At 44.3% G+C, this 15,157-nt stretch overlaps 1 protein-coding gene across 1 annotated transcript in view; it reads right to left on the bottom strand.

The window, feature by feature from the left end:
- Nucleotides 1-15,157, bottom strand: part of LOC110088899 (transient receptor potential cation channel subfamily V member 6) — a 111,361-nt gene that overhangs the window by 43,888 nt on the left and 52,316 nt on the right. Inside the window, exons 2-4 of the mRNA XM_020811521.3 lie at nucleotides 3,931-4,028; nucleotides 3,350-3,472; nucleotides 1,615-1,755 (exon numbers count right to left, since the gene is read on the bottom strand). Of these exons, the coding sequence (XP_020667180.3) occupies nucleotides 1,615-1,755; nucleotides 3,350-3,472; nucleotides 3,931-4,028 (362 nt within the window). The remainder of the gene's footprint in view (nucleotides 1-1,614; nucleotides 1,756-3,349; nucleotides 3,473-3,930; nucleotides 4,029-15,157) is intronic.

Genomic DNA, 15,157 nt, shown 5'->3' with positions numbered 1-15,157 from the left:
CTTTGAGGTAAAGACGACAGTGCTCTAGTTTTATAGCTCTGAAATATTCAGCTGTTGCTAATGTGGAACCTTTGCCTGATATGGAAACATACAAAGTAAGGACGTCATAACATGCATAGATGACACAACGATTTCCCATGTCAAATGTCACATGTTTTTCTACCATGTGTTCCAAACATTTCTGCAGACATGACAAACGGCTCATCTAGACAAGGAATGTGACCAACTTGATCCTTCCAGCTGTTGTTTGACTACAGCTTCCATCATCCAAGACTAATAAAAGCCTATGACTAATAGGTTTCGAGGTGAAACACCGGGTTCTTTACTTTTGGTTTATATTATTTTATTTCATTTCAAAAATCAAAATCCCCTTGTGGTTCCGTTCTATTTCATCACCAACTGCATAGCCCTTTACTCCAGCCTTCACCCTAATTAAACTATGACCCATCAGGTTAAAAGGAAAGAGAGGACACCCTCTGTGATTGTGCATTTTCACCCTCAGTGTCAGAACTTAATCTGAGTGGGAGCAGTTGGAGGAAGGAAACCGAAGTCACAGACCTCCGCCCTTTTGTTCACATCTTCTCTCTGGAGTGTTAGAATTTATTCTGAGTGAAAATTAATGAAGGCTCATTACTAAAATGCTTGAAAATTGATCTACTAAGCATGGTTTAATTACTGCCTGAAACAGGTGACAGGGGATCTATCTGAGCACAGCATGGCAGGTCCTCGGCTCTAATAAAGTCAGCTGGGAAATCCTCATATCCGCCGGCAGGAGATTTAGCTCTTCAAGGAAAAGTCAGCCTCCGTCTTAAAAAAAAATACCACCGCAGATCAGGGAATCCAGATAGGAAAGAGCTCTTTAAAGCCTTGAGCAGCAACATTTTATCATGAACCGAAGAGGATTTTAAAAATGGGGCTTGGTATAATGTAGAAGCTAGGGACAGATTTACACAGCAAACGTAAATCTAGGCATGTCCCTAGGGATTTTTATGTTTCCTCCTCAACAGGGCCATCCTGAAAAGCTAGCTGCAAGCAATGCAACCCCAACCCATCTCAAAGATATATCAGCTCTAGTGAGTTTGGGATGGGCAGTGTAACCTCTTGTGCCCTCACAACTGCCTTGGTCGTGGCACATTTTCTGTTTTGGTCGAAAACAGCTGGAGGATGGAGAAGAGAAGGAGTGGGGGAACAGCTGGATGACTCCAGATCCAAATCCCTCTCAATCCAGGCTCACAACCATTATGCTGGCATAAAGCGAGGCCCAGCTCGAGGTAGGCCTAAAGAATTTCCCACCTCCCATGACCGGGAGGGGTTTGGCCCAACCTCTGCATGCTGAGTCTCAGCTATGCCAGCACCTCCTCCCTCTTGGACAGTTAGGATCACACTCTCGGTTAGCAATATGGGCCTCTGATTAAGCGGCAGAGGGACAAAGAGAATCAGGGTTTTCTTCTTACAGAGGTGGCTGAACTGTATCTGGGCTGTGCCACTGCAAATTGTTGGGCAAAGGGGCATCTGATTGAATGCTCCGCCCTACCAAAAAGTCTCCAACCGCATAGAAATGTAGGCTGTGAAAAACAGACTCTCCCGAAGGCAGGGGAATGGGCCGGGACCTACCAAAGTAAATAAGATTGTCGCTCCTCCTCTTGAAGACGTATCCAGTGGCTCGCGGACCATTAATGTCTGCTCCCTTTTCAAGCAAGGCTTTCACCAGCTTCACATTTTTGTTCACCACAGCTATGTGAAGCGCCGTCTCCCCTGAAATACAAGATACGATTCCTTCCATGAAGTGGAAGACAGCGTTGGAAAAACTACAGCCTTTTTTAAAAATTGCATGATAATTCTCTGGCCAATTTGTGAAAGATTCCCTCGTGAACTACAATACAAAGGCTCTTGAAATCACTTGTAGATTAGATTAGCCCTCCCGTATCCTCAAAGAAGCTCATCTGCGTTCACTGCAGAAGATAGGGGGCTGGAATACACTGCCATGGTGATATAGAGGCTGATTTTAATGACTAACGCAATTGCAAAATTAATTGCCATTAAAATGAGTAGCTGAGATTCACCTTCAGGCATTTTAGTGCTTTGTTGGTTCTGTTCCTGATGTTTATGACTGCAGCTTGAATTTCGCCAGATGCTATTTCTCAGAGATAGCCATGGCTATGAGTTTGGACTAAGAAGACCCTGAATCAGATCCTGCCTTGAACTCCTTGAGCAGCTGCCTCCCCTCCCCCGCTTTCAATCTCTGCCTCTGCCTCCGAGATGGATCGACAGTAATGACCAATAATCTCACTGGGAAGGATGAGGTGGGCCACCCAGGCTCCAGGTTAATCCCTGGGCCTGGAGGTCCTTGCTAATGTTACTGCCCTGGAGAAGCTGCCCTGTCCTGCAACATCCCCAGAAGGAGGGGCCGAGAAACCCCTTCTAAGTACTTCACACCTTAAGACCCCCTGGGAAGTTTGCCCTAAGTCAGACGTGACTTGACAGGACACCTGAAATTACACTTTCCCTCAGGAGCCAAGGCACGGTGGCTGCTTCTCTCCCCTCCTATCGGCTGCTTCCCCACCAGGCAGGCACTTCACTGAGGGCAGTAGTGTTGCTACTGCTCTCAACACGCCAGCTGCTGACAAGGGGCAGGGAAGGAGTCCCCTCCTCCCTGAGTACCAAACAGCTGAAGCACTGGATTCCTCCCCCCCGCCCCGTTCTCTCCCTCAGCCTGCCCTCCCCAGCACATGCTCCAGAAGCAGAAAGGAAGACAGGACTTACGCCTTCTGCTGTCCGATAGGGAGAAGGGAGTCAACTCCACATTCATGAAACAAAGATTGTGTCCTCAGCCAACCACCTCAATCAAACTTTGGGAAGCAGGATTCCCACTTGGCCCAGTGCCAAGGAGGAACAGGAGCTGTCTCTTATGTCCCCCCCCCTTTCCATGCCTTTTTATTTTATTTTTATTTTTATTTTTGCTGAAGACAAATGAGAGGTGGCAACACCATGGGTTCCCAGTCAGGTGAGTTCACCTGGTGCTCACCTGGGTCCCTCCCCCCTGCTTTCCCAACTTTCTGGTTGCTATGAGACCAGTTCTGTGGTTTCTTGTCTTTTTTTTTTAATGGAAGGGAGGGGAACTTTTGCAATTTGATTGCTTTGAGAATAATTACCCTTTAACTCACTAGTACTATTCAGACCATGAGCCCCACCCCACCCCTGTGGAGCCCGAAGAGTCATTGTGGCTGCATTCTTTCATATTTCCGTTGTGTTTACAACAGCCCATGGCTAGAAGCAGTAAGTATCATGAACTGAACAGGGCTGACTGGGGAACCAAGGGGAGGGATAGAAATGCAATCCTCTTCATTACCTGTGTAGAGCTTGGATGTCATCGCCTCATTCACAAGTTCTGGAGCTGAGTCCATCAGGAGCTGGGCAGCTTCCAAGCTATTGTAGAGGGCAGCTATGTGAAGCGCTGTCTCTCCAACAGCACCTGGGCAGAGCGTCCGATACAGAAAAGGAGGCCATGTGTCAGTCCACCACCGGTTTTCAGTAGGTCCCTGTGCAGGTAACTACAGCTACTTCCAATGTGACCGTACTACCTATTGGACAGGAAGCATAAGCTGCTGATGCTTCCCATTCTTCTCTGTTTCTACCTTCTCAAACACAGGGCGTGGCCCTTCGCTACTGAAGAGAAAGACATGCACTCAATATAGTAGCAGCACATGTATCTTATGGGGAGATGAAATGTGCACATTCTGATTTGAATCAGGAAGAGCAACACCCCTGTATTTACTGACCCTTCTATCACTTCTGAACTTATTCTGAACCTACTTCAGCCCAGGAACACATTTCTACCATTGTTGCTCTGTTTCGCCATTCTTCAACAATCCCGGCACCCCTCCCTGATGGACTGTGGTTTGGCGGCAAAAACGAAGTCTAGACCAGTACCTCTCTCATGAAGGTCACAGCTATGGCTGGCAAGCATCTTCTGAATGGCGGAGACATCGTTTTCCTTTGCTGCCAAGAGGAGAGGCGACTCCCAAATCCTGAAATGACCAAAAAGTAAGTATAGCAGGACGAAACAGAGAATAATGAAAGTTGCAAAGCCCATGAACTGCGCAGGAAGATATTTTTTTTAAATCTATGTGTCATCAAAGTTGTCTTACGAAACTGAGCCAACTGTTTTGTTCTTGGAAAAACAATTCAGAAACACCCAAGAGATACAAACAGGCACAGTCCAGAGGCCCCCGATTTTCAACCGTTCTCTCAGCAGGCAAAAGCCTGAGGGTTTTTCATTAAAAGGGAAAGAAATCAGCTATGTTCTCGTGTAATGGTAACCATCGCTGACTCAGCTACCCTTGGAGGCCCCGTTTACATCTTCAGCATCTGCTCGTGGCACTAACTGTTAGGACGAAAATAAAGGATGAAAGTACTGCTTCAGCAAAATAAAATTTAAAATCTCCACTTATGTTTTGTGGTACTTCTTCAACCTCAGTGGTCACAAGCTGAAATATTTACAAATGCAGGGTTGGATTCTGACAACAGTGGTTTAACTTAATTCCCATTAAAATCAAGACATGCGTTAGTAGTGGCTTGGGCCCCATTGACTTCAACAGGAACTATATCCAACTAATGTTAGTCCTGAACTTTTTCAGTCAACAAAGCTAACATAAAAATATAAAATTAATTAAAATGGTCATTCAAAGTCTGCAGCATGTAATTATTATTCTAGCAATTAGTTAGAGTTAAACTGTACTCCATTTACACACCCAGCAAAATGGCCACTGTTATTGTGGTATTTTTGAAGTGACTTCCATACTGAATTCCTTTAATTAACTTTTTAAAAAAGAAATGTTACAAACTAATGGTCTATGGTACAACCCATACCTAAGTACTGAGGCTACACACAGAGAGAACTATAAAAGTAACTAAAACCACCTTTGGTTACAGTGCAAAACAGTGAAGACTGTTGCAAGCTTTTGGTACATGGTACAAACCACACCTAACCAGAGGTGGGTGGAGTGGGAGAACACACCTGTGACCCTCTGTAACACTACTATCATAATGTAACTGAATTATAAGTTGGTTGTTATAAAAAGGAACTAATAACAAGTTATGTCCTGATTTCTAACCAGTGAATGTACATTTCTTTCTGAAGCAATTGGTATAAAGAAACTGAAAATATTACAATCCTCCAACCCAGGCTGGATTTACCATTAGGCAAAATCCGAAATAGTCACCTCAGGCAACAGACTCCCCCTAAGAGAGGGAAATGAGTGGCAGCTGCTTTGCAATATTCTTTAGAACCGGCCATTTTCTAGCTTTTGGGCTGTCAGAACTTCTCAGAGCCAGGCATTGTTGAGGGCCATCCAGGAGAATTTCCTACACTGAGCACAGGGAAATGGCCTCTGTTTTGGCCATTGCTCGGAAATGTGACTTGTTCTGGCTACAGCTCCCAGAATCTGACAACCACCCCAGCCTATGGCCATGCGGGCTGGTGAATTCTGGGAACTGTAGTCCAAAGAAGGCTTGCTGCCATGCTGGGGCCAGGGCAACAGTGATTTTGATGGAAAAGTACTCAAGGAATTTTTCCAGCTCCGAGAGATCCTCAGAATGTGGCAGTCAGAAAACAGATGATGGTGGATAGGAAAATAGCGAAAGCAGGGAGAAGGAGGTGGTGATGGTGGAGATAAAAGAACAGTGGTAGCTGTGACAGCAAGGTGAAGCAGCAGTGCCCTTCGTCCCACCTCAGTCTGGGGTGACCCCAAGTGAATGCTAACGTTCAGCTAAAAAAGCTTGTACCCAACAAGCCATTTATACCCTTGTGACCTTTTGCCTCCTCTCAAAATCACGGTGCTTTCTCTTGGCAAGTACTGCTGATGCCACTAGATTCTCATCCATGGCTAGAACCAAACTTAACCAGCTTCACTCTCTGAAATGTTTATTGAATCCATTATCTGAAGTTGGGCTCCCCCAGCAATCTTGGGCAGAGAGCTTGGGCCACAAGAGCAAGATCAGGAATATGCCTTTTGGATACAAGATCACCACTGATTCTGAATCCCTGAGTAGATGAAATTGCCATGCTGACCCAGATGACTCATTCATTTAGTCCAGTATTGTCTATTTCAGCAGAACTGGGGGGGGGGGGAGAGACAAGCTTACTAAGCTATGAGTTACCTTTAATGTGGAGGCATTAGGAATAAATCTTTGCTAGCAACACACAGCAGTAGTAATTCTACTGTAGAACAGAACCATGAATGAGGATTGTAGCACTTCAAGGATTTGCATCAGAGGCCAATCCTTGACTGATCCCCAACATTGGGGGTTATCCATTTCCCTTTGCATAGAGAAACAGGGAGAGACAGTGGCTAGTTAAAGTCAGAGAGCATCAGCTAGATATATCTCCCTGTGTTGGTTCTAATATTCTGCCAACAAACTCAATCCGCGTAGCTAAATTCTTGGCTTGGCTATCGAACAGGGTCATTCCTAACATGCCTCCAGCACACAGAGCTCCTAGAAGCCTTGAGCTTCTATCTGTTGAAGACACAGTCCCATCACTTTCTATAACCATTTGGATCCAAATGAATCATTCTCTTTAAGGAACAAAGCCAGGTTTTGTCTTGAATCTGCAGGCCGGAATGATGGAAAGCAAAGCCAAGCCTGCTTGGAATGAATACCCTTCCATAGCACGACTGCTCTGTTCTCACACAGATCTCATCAGTTTCTAGGGCCCTGAACAGAATTGAAGTTCACAATCGCCTGCACTCTTGTTTAACAAAACAAAACGCCATGTGAACACATATGGGGATCAGCCAGAAGGAGAAACCCTCTCCTCAGAAAGTGATGGTTGAGGAGTTCTTAGAGGGGAACAGATGGATTCCTATTTAGTGTCTGTCCCCAGAGAAGAATCTGAGGAAGAGAACGAAGCTTGGCAGAAACAAACTGCAGGAACGCTCTTTCAGATTCTATTTCATGATGCCTCTGAAACGCGGCAGCCTCCTCTAGTCACCTATTACGCGGGAATAAGTGGGGGAAAGTGCAGGACTCCCTTTCACAGCTGCACCATCCTTATACAGTAAGTGATGGAGGTTTGCTGACATACACCATGCCAAACCAGAAGATAAATGGAAGCCACAAACTAGCAGGGAATAGCAGATGTCTCTGGCTCCATTCTGCTTTTGTTCCCTAGCTGACTCTGTCTTGCGTTATACTCCACCTTCTTTCCAATTTAACCTGGACAACTTCCAGATTTAATTTCCAAATAAGTATATGTGGAGTTGTTTCTTCTTCTTCTTCTTCTTCTTCTTCTTCTTCTTCTTCTTCTTCTTCTTCTTCTTCTTCTTCTTCTTCTTCTTCTTCTTCTTCTTCTTCTTCTTATTATTATTATTATTATTATTATTATTATTATTATTATTATTATTATTATTATTATTATTATTATTAACAGCATACATAAGCACCATTTGTTCAGCTAGTAAAAGACCATATAATATTGATGTGATTGTACAAACAGGACAGGATTCCTTGTGGACTTACGGGAAATACTATAGCAAATGTGGAAGTCCCGTGTATATACGTGTGGAATGATGGTGTTGAGGGAAGAATCCCAACTTCCCCCAAATCAAACCATGGTGTATCTCTGGCTTGCAGGTGGTCTTTCCATGAAAAAGAACTTCCAAGACAGTTTCTGATGAGAAACAGCTGGATGAGAATACCTCAACACATTAAGCTCTTATCTTTTTTGACTTGAACAAAGACAGAAGCATTTTAATTTCATTACATATTAATCATCTTATGGGAAGAGGACAAGAGCAAACATCTCTGTTGGTAAGCTGCTGCACTCCCACTGAGAGCACCAACAGGAAAAACTTAGGGGTCAGGAGACCCAGAGGGTAAACAGGTGGACTCAGGATGGTAGGAGAAGCCCCCTCCCTCCAGGAGACTGGGTCTCAAACCACAGCCCTCCCCATGAAGGTGATGGCAGAGACTACGAGGAAAGGGAGACAACCCCTTGAGGAAAGATGGAAGGTGGCTCGTCCCTGGTGCACGGAGGATATAAAAGTTGCTTTGCCACGAGGACAGGCCAGAACCCTCAGCAGATGGAACCTGTCAAGAGCAGATGGAAGAGGTCAGAGGGGTGAGTTCTGTCTCTCTGACTGAACTAACTAGACTCTGACTCACCCCTCCCTTCTAGTTTCTCTGGTTCCGCCTCCCAACTGCTCTCATTGTTACATGCCAATAATCTTCTACCTGAACCAAAGCATGGTGATCACTACAGTGATGTTTTAGAACAGTAGTTCTTAACCTGGGTGATATTGCCCCCCAGGGGACAATTTCGTTTTTCAGGGGGGCAATGGAACGAAAAGGAGTGACACGGCAGTGAAGGACCAGTAGGGCAGCGATGGAGCTGGCATGCCAACGCCGCCATTGAGTAAGTTATCATCGCCCCCCTCCCCAGGCTGCTGGATCCAGAGCAACTGGTGCTCGCATCGGATGTAGTGCCACCGGCACTGAGGAAGTAATCATTGCCCCCCTACCCGCGCCACCGCACTGCCAGATCCAGAGCAGCTGGTGCTGGCAGCGGATGTGGTGCCGCCATCACTACTGCACCGCCACCACCATTGAGGAAGTTATCACTGCCTCCCTCCCCACGGCGGTGCCGCAGCGCCACTGCCACGGGGAGGGGGGGCGATGATAACTTCCTCAATGGCTCAAGGAGGTGTTTCTTTAAAAAAGGTTAAGAACCACTGTTTTGGAACAAGGGCATTTTAAACTGAGGAACAACTATTGAATTAAGGAAATACAGTCAAAGTGCCAATCAACGTTTTCAGAAAGAATTGAAAACAGGACTTTTAAAAAAAAAATCACTCTTATCTATAAATCATGGGGTGGAGAGGAATCATCTTGGTCCTTTCCCCTGTTGAGTTTTCTGGTGGCAGGATGCCAACCTATCTTCTTGCCGAGTGTGGGAATATAGAAAAGTGTCAAGACCAGAAGCTCAGCAGGGGTCAGCTCCTATATTCACAGCAGGGCAGGGTTTACCACCATTAAGGAAAGAAGGACCTGAAGGGGGAAGGAAAGCAGGGAATATTTCTTGTGGGGGTGTGGAAAGCTCAAATGCCATACCTCGGCCTTGTTTAACTTAAAAAACCTGGGCTGGACTCCAGGAAAAGCTCTCATATGAGGAAGTGAGCTTGGCACCAGTCCTGAGACAGAATCACTGAGCTAACTGGAGATAGTAGGGCACTGATTTCTGGCATCATTTGAGCTCAATCTATGGAACTATCAGGGTTTTCCTGGGGTGTAAATTGTCACATTTTTGCACCACTGTCTGAGAAGCTGAGGCTTTCACTTGTTTTTTTCTGATGGAGAGAAAGAAAAAGACAAGTACAGAGGAATGGGTAGGTTCATGAATTTTGTGGAAAGAAGGTGTAGAGAGAACAGGCTTTAGAGATGGCCTGGTTTCAGATGAGAATTGCTGCCCTCCCCCCCAACACACACATGTTATCGTTACTTCCAGCACAGCCCTGGTGGCAGCAGGGATCCACACAGGCAGACATGATACGTGGCAGGATTCTGATAACTGACAGATCCCTAAAAAGCAGGGTCAGAAATAAGAGAACATTTTAAAAACAGAGGTGGGAAGCAGGAAGCTGGACCTTTTGATCTCTCGCCAGAATGGCATTTTAAAATCCATTGTTCTTCTAGTGGACACCATGACTAGAGGTAATGATGACCATCAGAAGATAAATGGCTTCAGAGTCAAAAGAGCAAGCAGAGAGGTTCAGGCCTTCTTCTTACCTCCACAAGCCAAACTGGATCATGCTGCATCCTGCCTAGCCTTATCAGAAAGAAGCAGAAAACATCAAAGACAACCTGGAAGAATTCCCCCCTTTTCTCCTCCAACATACCAAGAGTCCTCTTTCAATTTCAGGCTCCTACACCAGTTTCAAACTGCTGCCTGTCTCCTCATGCAAGTCTAATAGGCAGGCTCACTTGCCCAAGGTAAGGGCCTGAAACTGACAAGAGCAACAAGGGGATTTAAACATTCTGTGGAGGATAATAATTAAGGGACAAGAAGTGTTACAGGTCTGTCAAAGAGCATTTATCCTGCTGTTTGGTGACCGGAGTGAGCTGGTTCATTCGCGCTTTCCCCCCAGCAATAAGATGACCTGGTTGCTAGAGTGAACCAATCTGCCCCCAGAGTGCCTCTGCTCTGCACCTCTTTGAGTCCCTATCAGGGGCGTCTACATTTTGGTGCAGGTAGCCATGGTCTAGTTTGATCCGTTTCCAGTAGGTGTGATCGCTAAGAACGGATCAAAATTTAAGCCTTGCAGCTATCAAAGCTACCAAGGCTCCTTGGTCTGTTATTTTCCAGTATTGTGAAGTGGCTTAATAAACAAGCCACTTCAGCATGTAGGCAAATTGAACACTTCCCTTGCTCCTCTGAAGATGGGCAGGGTAAGTGCCTCTGCTAGATCACCGTTAATGCACTGAATCATTTAGATTATTATTATTTTAAATGTTGCCTTAGTGTGAAGTACCAATCAGAAACAGAAACAGAAACAGAAACCTTTATTGGCATGCTGCGTAAGTACCAATCAAAACTGTGGCTGCAGGCAGTTTCTCACTCAGCGCTACAAACAAGGCAAATATTTTTTTTTAAATTAATCTAAGTCATTCAGTGCATCATTCATGGTCTAGCAGAGGCAAAACTCCTTACTGGAGTGAGAAACTACCAACATATCTCTCCTACTCTGGCCATGCTGCACTGGCTGCCCATCCCTTTCCACATTGACTTCAAAGTGTTAATGCTTACATATAAAGCCCTAAACGGTTTAGGACCCCGATACTTGTCGGAACGCCTGCTCCCAACTAGATCTACTTGAATCACCCACACGAGCCAGGAGGTGAGGCTGAGGAGCCTAACGCCGAGGGAGGCCCGGAAGGAAAGGACACGAAACCGGGCCTTCTCGGCGGTGGCTCCTTGCCTCTGGAATAACCTTCCCCCGGTTATTCGTGTGGCCCCTACGCTGGGCACTTTTAAGAGTCAACTAAAAATATGGTTGTATGTTCAGGCCTTCCCTCCTGTCAATATTTAATTCTTTCTTTTTTCTTTCATTTATTATTTGTTTTATTATTGTAAGTGTTATGGACTGTTTGTAAAATTCTTATGTTTTATCGTATACACCTTATTGGAAGCCACCCAGAGTGGTCGACCAGACCAGATGGGCGGGATATAAATCAAATCAAATCAAATCAAATCAAATCAAATCAAATCAAATCAAATCAATCAATCAATCAATCAATCAATCAATCAATAAAATAAACATATCCTCCCCTCACCACTGGAGAAAAGCAGGGGAAACGTTCACTTTGCTGATATCCTGAAGTAGCTCGATTATTAAGCCACTTCATGATACAGTACCAGAAAGTCACAGCATAAGGAGTCAGACTTAATAGGGTTGCTTGAGGTCAATATGCCATTTGAATGTGACAACTGCCCAAAATGGCATATCGCTCCTCTGAACTTCAAGTGACTCTATTTAGACCACACCAGGCCATTTAAAAAGGGCCAGTGCAGTTGCAGTCAAACTTAATCTTGCCCAGGAAATCATGTGTGTGTGTTTGGTGTGTGTGTGTGTGTTTCATAGTTCAGTACTTCTCCCTGCTGCTGCTCTGCCAGTCTCCATGGAAGTACTGGAGTGACTTGCATCCAGGTGGACCGTCCAAAATTGCCAGGAGCCAAAGACTTGTCAAGTGTTCATTACATACCTAATTTAAAGCATTGGTTTATTAGATCATAACAAAGACAAACTATTGCTAATGGAACTAGATTAACACCACAGTCCTACACATTTTCATTCAGATTCCATCTTGAATTTTCTGCACTATATACTATAATAATTAATACAGTGGTGCCCCGCTTGACGATGATAATCCGTTCCAGGAAAATCACTGTTAAGCAAAATCATCGTCAAGCAAAAAAACCCCTATTGGAATGCATTGCAAACTGGCTAATGCGTTCCAATGGGGAAATACCTCATCGTCCAGCGAAGATTGTCCATAGAGAACTGCCGATCAGCTGTTTAAAATCGCTGTCTTCTGAAGCAGGGGTCCGGAAGACAGCCATTTTGCGAGGGGAGGAAAGCCATTTTGCGAAGGGAGGGAAGCCATTTTGCGGAACCGGAAAAATCATCGTTTAGCGAACAAACAGTTTGCGAAGCAGGCTCCTAATCAACGTCAAGTAAAAAAACCCATTGGAACCATCATTTTGCAATCGCAATAGCGATCGCAAAAAAATTGTAAGGCGATTTTGTCATCTAACGGGGTCGTCAAGCAGGGCACCACTGTAATCAATTCAGATGTACAGTGATCCCCACAGGGATTTCAAGGTATGGATTCCTCAGAAGTAGTTCACCATTTCCTTCTTCTGGTGGTTTTTCAGGGGCAATGTGGCTTGCACAAGGTCACACAGGTGGCAGGGCAAATTCACTTTATCAATTACACAAGCTCCAGGTGATACTATCTGGCTGGTTTTTCTGAAAGCACAGCAAGATGCAGGGTGCAGCTCAGGGTGCCCACTGAGCTATTCCAGTTCATAAACTAAATATTATTAATACATAATTTCATTCAAAATTATGTATGAAAAACTAAGTATTATTCATACAGAACTGTTTATTCACAAGAACTGAACAAAGCAGCTTTTATTTGGTTCTAATCTCTCGGGTAGCACAAACACTTAGAACATTTGTTTAACATGAGGTTAAATAAATAAAATATACAGATGTGCGTCCATACTTACTAAGTGATGGCACAGAAATTCACTGGGCTTGCATTTTGTTATGCAATTAACATTTTTGCACCTCCCAAGAGTGGCTATGAGCCAAAGCACACGTGGCCTTGGAAATCCATACATCTTCTGATGCTTTCCATATGTTTTGGCACACAAAACCATATGCACATTTGGAAAAAAAATGCATGGAGTTGTGCTGGGTGAAGATGTGCTTCCTTTAATCTGTCCCAAAGCTCCCACAATTCACTGTCAGTTATAGTATTACAAGAGACAGAAGCCCTATCTAGACTTTATAGCCTGAAAGCATGGAGGGCTGTAATCATGGTGAAAATATGCAGATATATTCAAGCCCCACCCGCAACACACACACTCTAGAAATCAGTACACCTCCTCGGTCATATTAGGCTTTCAGGCTTTAATGGGACTAAAGAGAGACAGAAAGCTTCATCTCAATGGAACTTTCTTCCTCTTCCTCAAATCCATCCCAGCCCTCCCAGGCTTCTGTCCCATTGATGTTCTACTCTGGCTCCACCTAGAAATCCTTGAAGCATTATCCCATAAGCCCTTGGGAAAAGCCACATACCCCTCACTCAGTCTTTTAGTATTTGCTGAATAGCTTAAGGGTTAAAAACTAACATAGCAAAAAGCTTCAACTCGTATTTAATAGAGCTGTAATTAATGCTTAATATAATTAAGGAGAAATATACTGTGCAGTAGGGGTTCACCGGATTTTTATTTCTTCAATGTCATAAAAATGAGTAACTGTGGAGATAGCCCCCAAACGGAATACTGTAGAAGAGAGGATATATAATTAGAATAATAAGAGGAATTTGTCTTAATATTGTTCTTTTACGAGATCTCGTATCTCTAGCCAAAGATTCCCTACCCCATTTCCTAGCATACGAAGCCAGGTTGAAACATGTAAATCTAAGCTTTTAAAAAATTATAAGGATCATTACACATTTTTTCCATATCTTGACATTTCATATGTAAAATGCCACACAGATAGAGATAAAGATACAGTGGACCATCGGCTTACGGAATTAATCTGTATTGGAACGGTGGCTGCAGGTCGAAAAAGTCTGTAGGTCGAGGCTCCATTGACCTACAATGCATTGAAAACCGATAAATCCGTAACCGGCCGTTTTTGTTCCATTTTTGTTCTATTTTGGGTTTTTTTTCCAGTCTGTAGGTCGATTCTCCGGCTGCAAGTCGAACCTAAATTTTGCGGCCAAAGAAGTCTGTAACTTGAAAAGTCTGTAAGTGGGGCCATCTGTAAGTCGAGGGTCCACTGTACAGTGGAACCTCTACTTAAGAACTTAATCCGTATTGGAATGGTGTTCTTAAGTTGAAACATTCTTAAGTTGAAGCAAATTTTCCCATAGGAATGCACTGAAAACCGATTAATCCGTTCCAGCGGTTTTTTGTTCTTATGTAGAGGCACGTTCGTACAGTACGTTGAAGCATCAATTCCCATAGGAACTAATGCAAAGCCAGTTTTTTTTGTAGTGTTGTCCAGTTTTACTTTGGGGAAGAGCACCTCATTTCGTTGCACCCACTTGTGAGCGCAAAGACAAATAAATTTCTTATGTCTTATGTCTTATGTCTTAATCCATACTCTACCACTAGGGGGAGATTTTTTTTAACCTAAGATGACCTAAGGCAATGTTCTCCAACCTTGGGCCTCCAGATGTTCTTGGACTACAACTCCCAGAAGCCTTCACCACTACCTCTACTGGCCAGGATTTCTGGGAGTTGAAGTCCAAGAACATCTGGAGGCCCAAGGTTGGGGACCACTGACCTAAGGTAAAAAAAGGGTAGGAAAGTTTTTTTTCCGTTCTTATCTTGGATCTCCGTTCTCAAGTAGAAACAAGATTTAACGAATGGAGCTGTTCTTAAGTTGGATTGTTCTTAAGTAGGGACATTCTTAAGTAGAGACCCCACTGTATAGAGACAGAGCTATATGATTCTAGCATGTACCTTAAATAGATTCAAGTCTATGCATGTTTAATCAGAAGCAACATTACCCCTAGTTTTCAACTCCTCTGGGTGGTGCTCTGCCCCTCGCGTGGGCTACTCCATCTCCCTGCACAGGGTTCCGTTGCAATCGGAACCAAAGGGGCTGGAAACTATTACTGTGGGTGCATGGAGGAAGAAAACTGCACAAAGGGGGCAGAGTTGCATGCACTCACGCAGCCGCGCACCTTAGAGGGAACCTTGATCAGAAGTAAGTGTCCTTGATGTCCAAGGGGTTTTCTGCTCCCAAGTGTGGCTAGAGTTGTTACCTGCACACTGCAATCCTAGGCACGTTTATGCAGAAATATGTCCTAGTGTGTACAATGGGGGCTTACTCACAGGTAAGTGTGCTCATAAATGCAG

The sequence above is a fragment of the Pogona vitticeps genome, chromosome 2 (genome assembly GCF_051106095.1).
Source record: "Pogona vitticeps strain Pit_001003342236 chromosome 2, PviZW2.1, whole genome shotgun sequence".
In the NCBI taxonomy this organism is placed as follows: Eukaryota; Metazoa; Chordata; class Lepidosauria; order Squamata; family Agamidae; genus Pogona; species Pogona vitticeps.
Note: the sequence above shows the minus strand (reverse complement) of the source record. Positions and strands in the feature narration are given on the sequence as shown.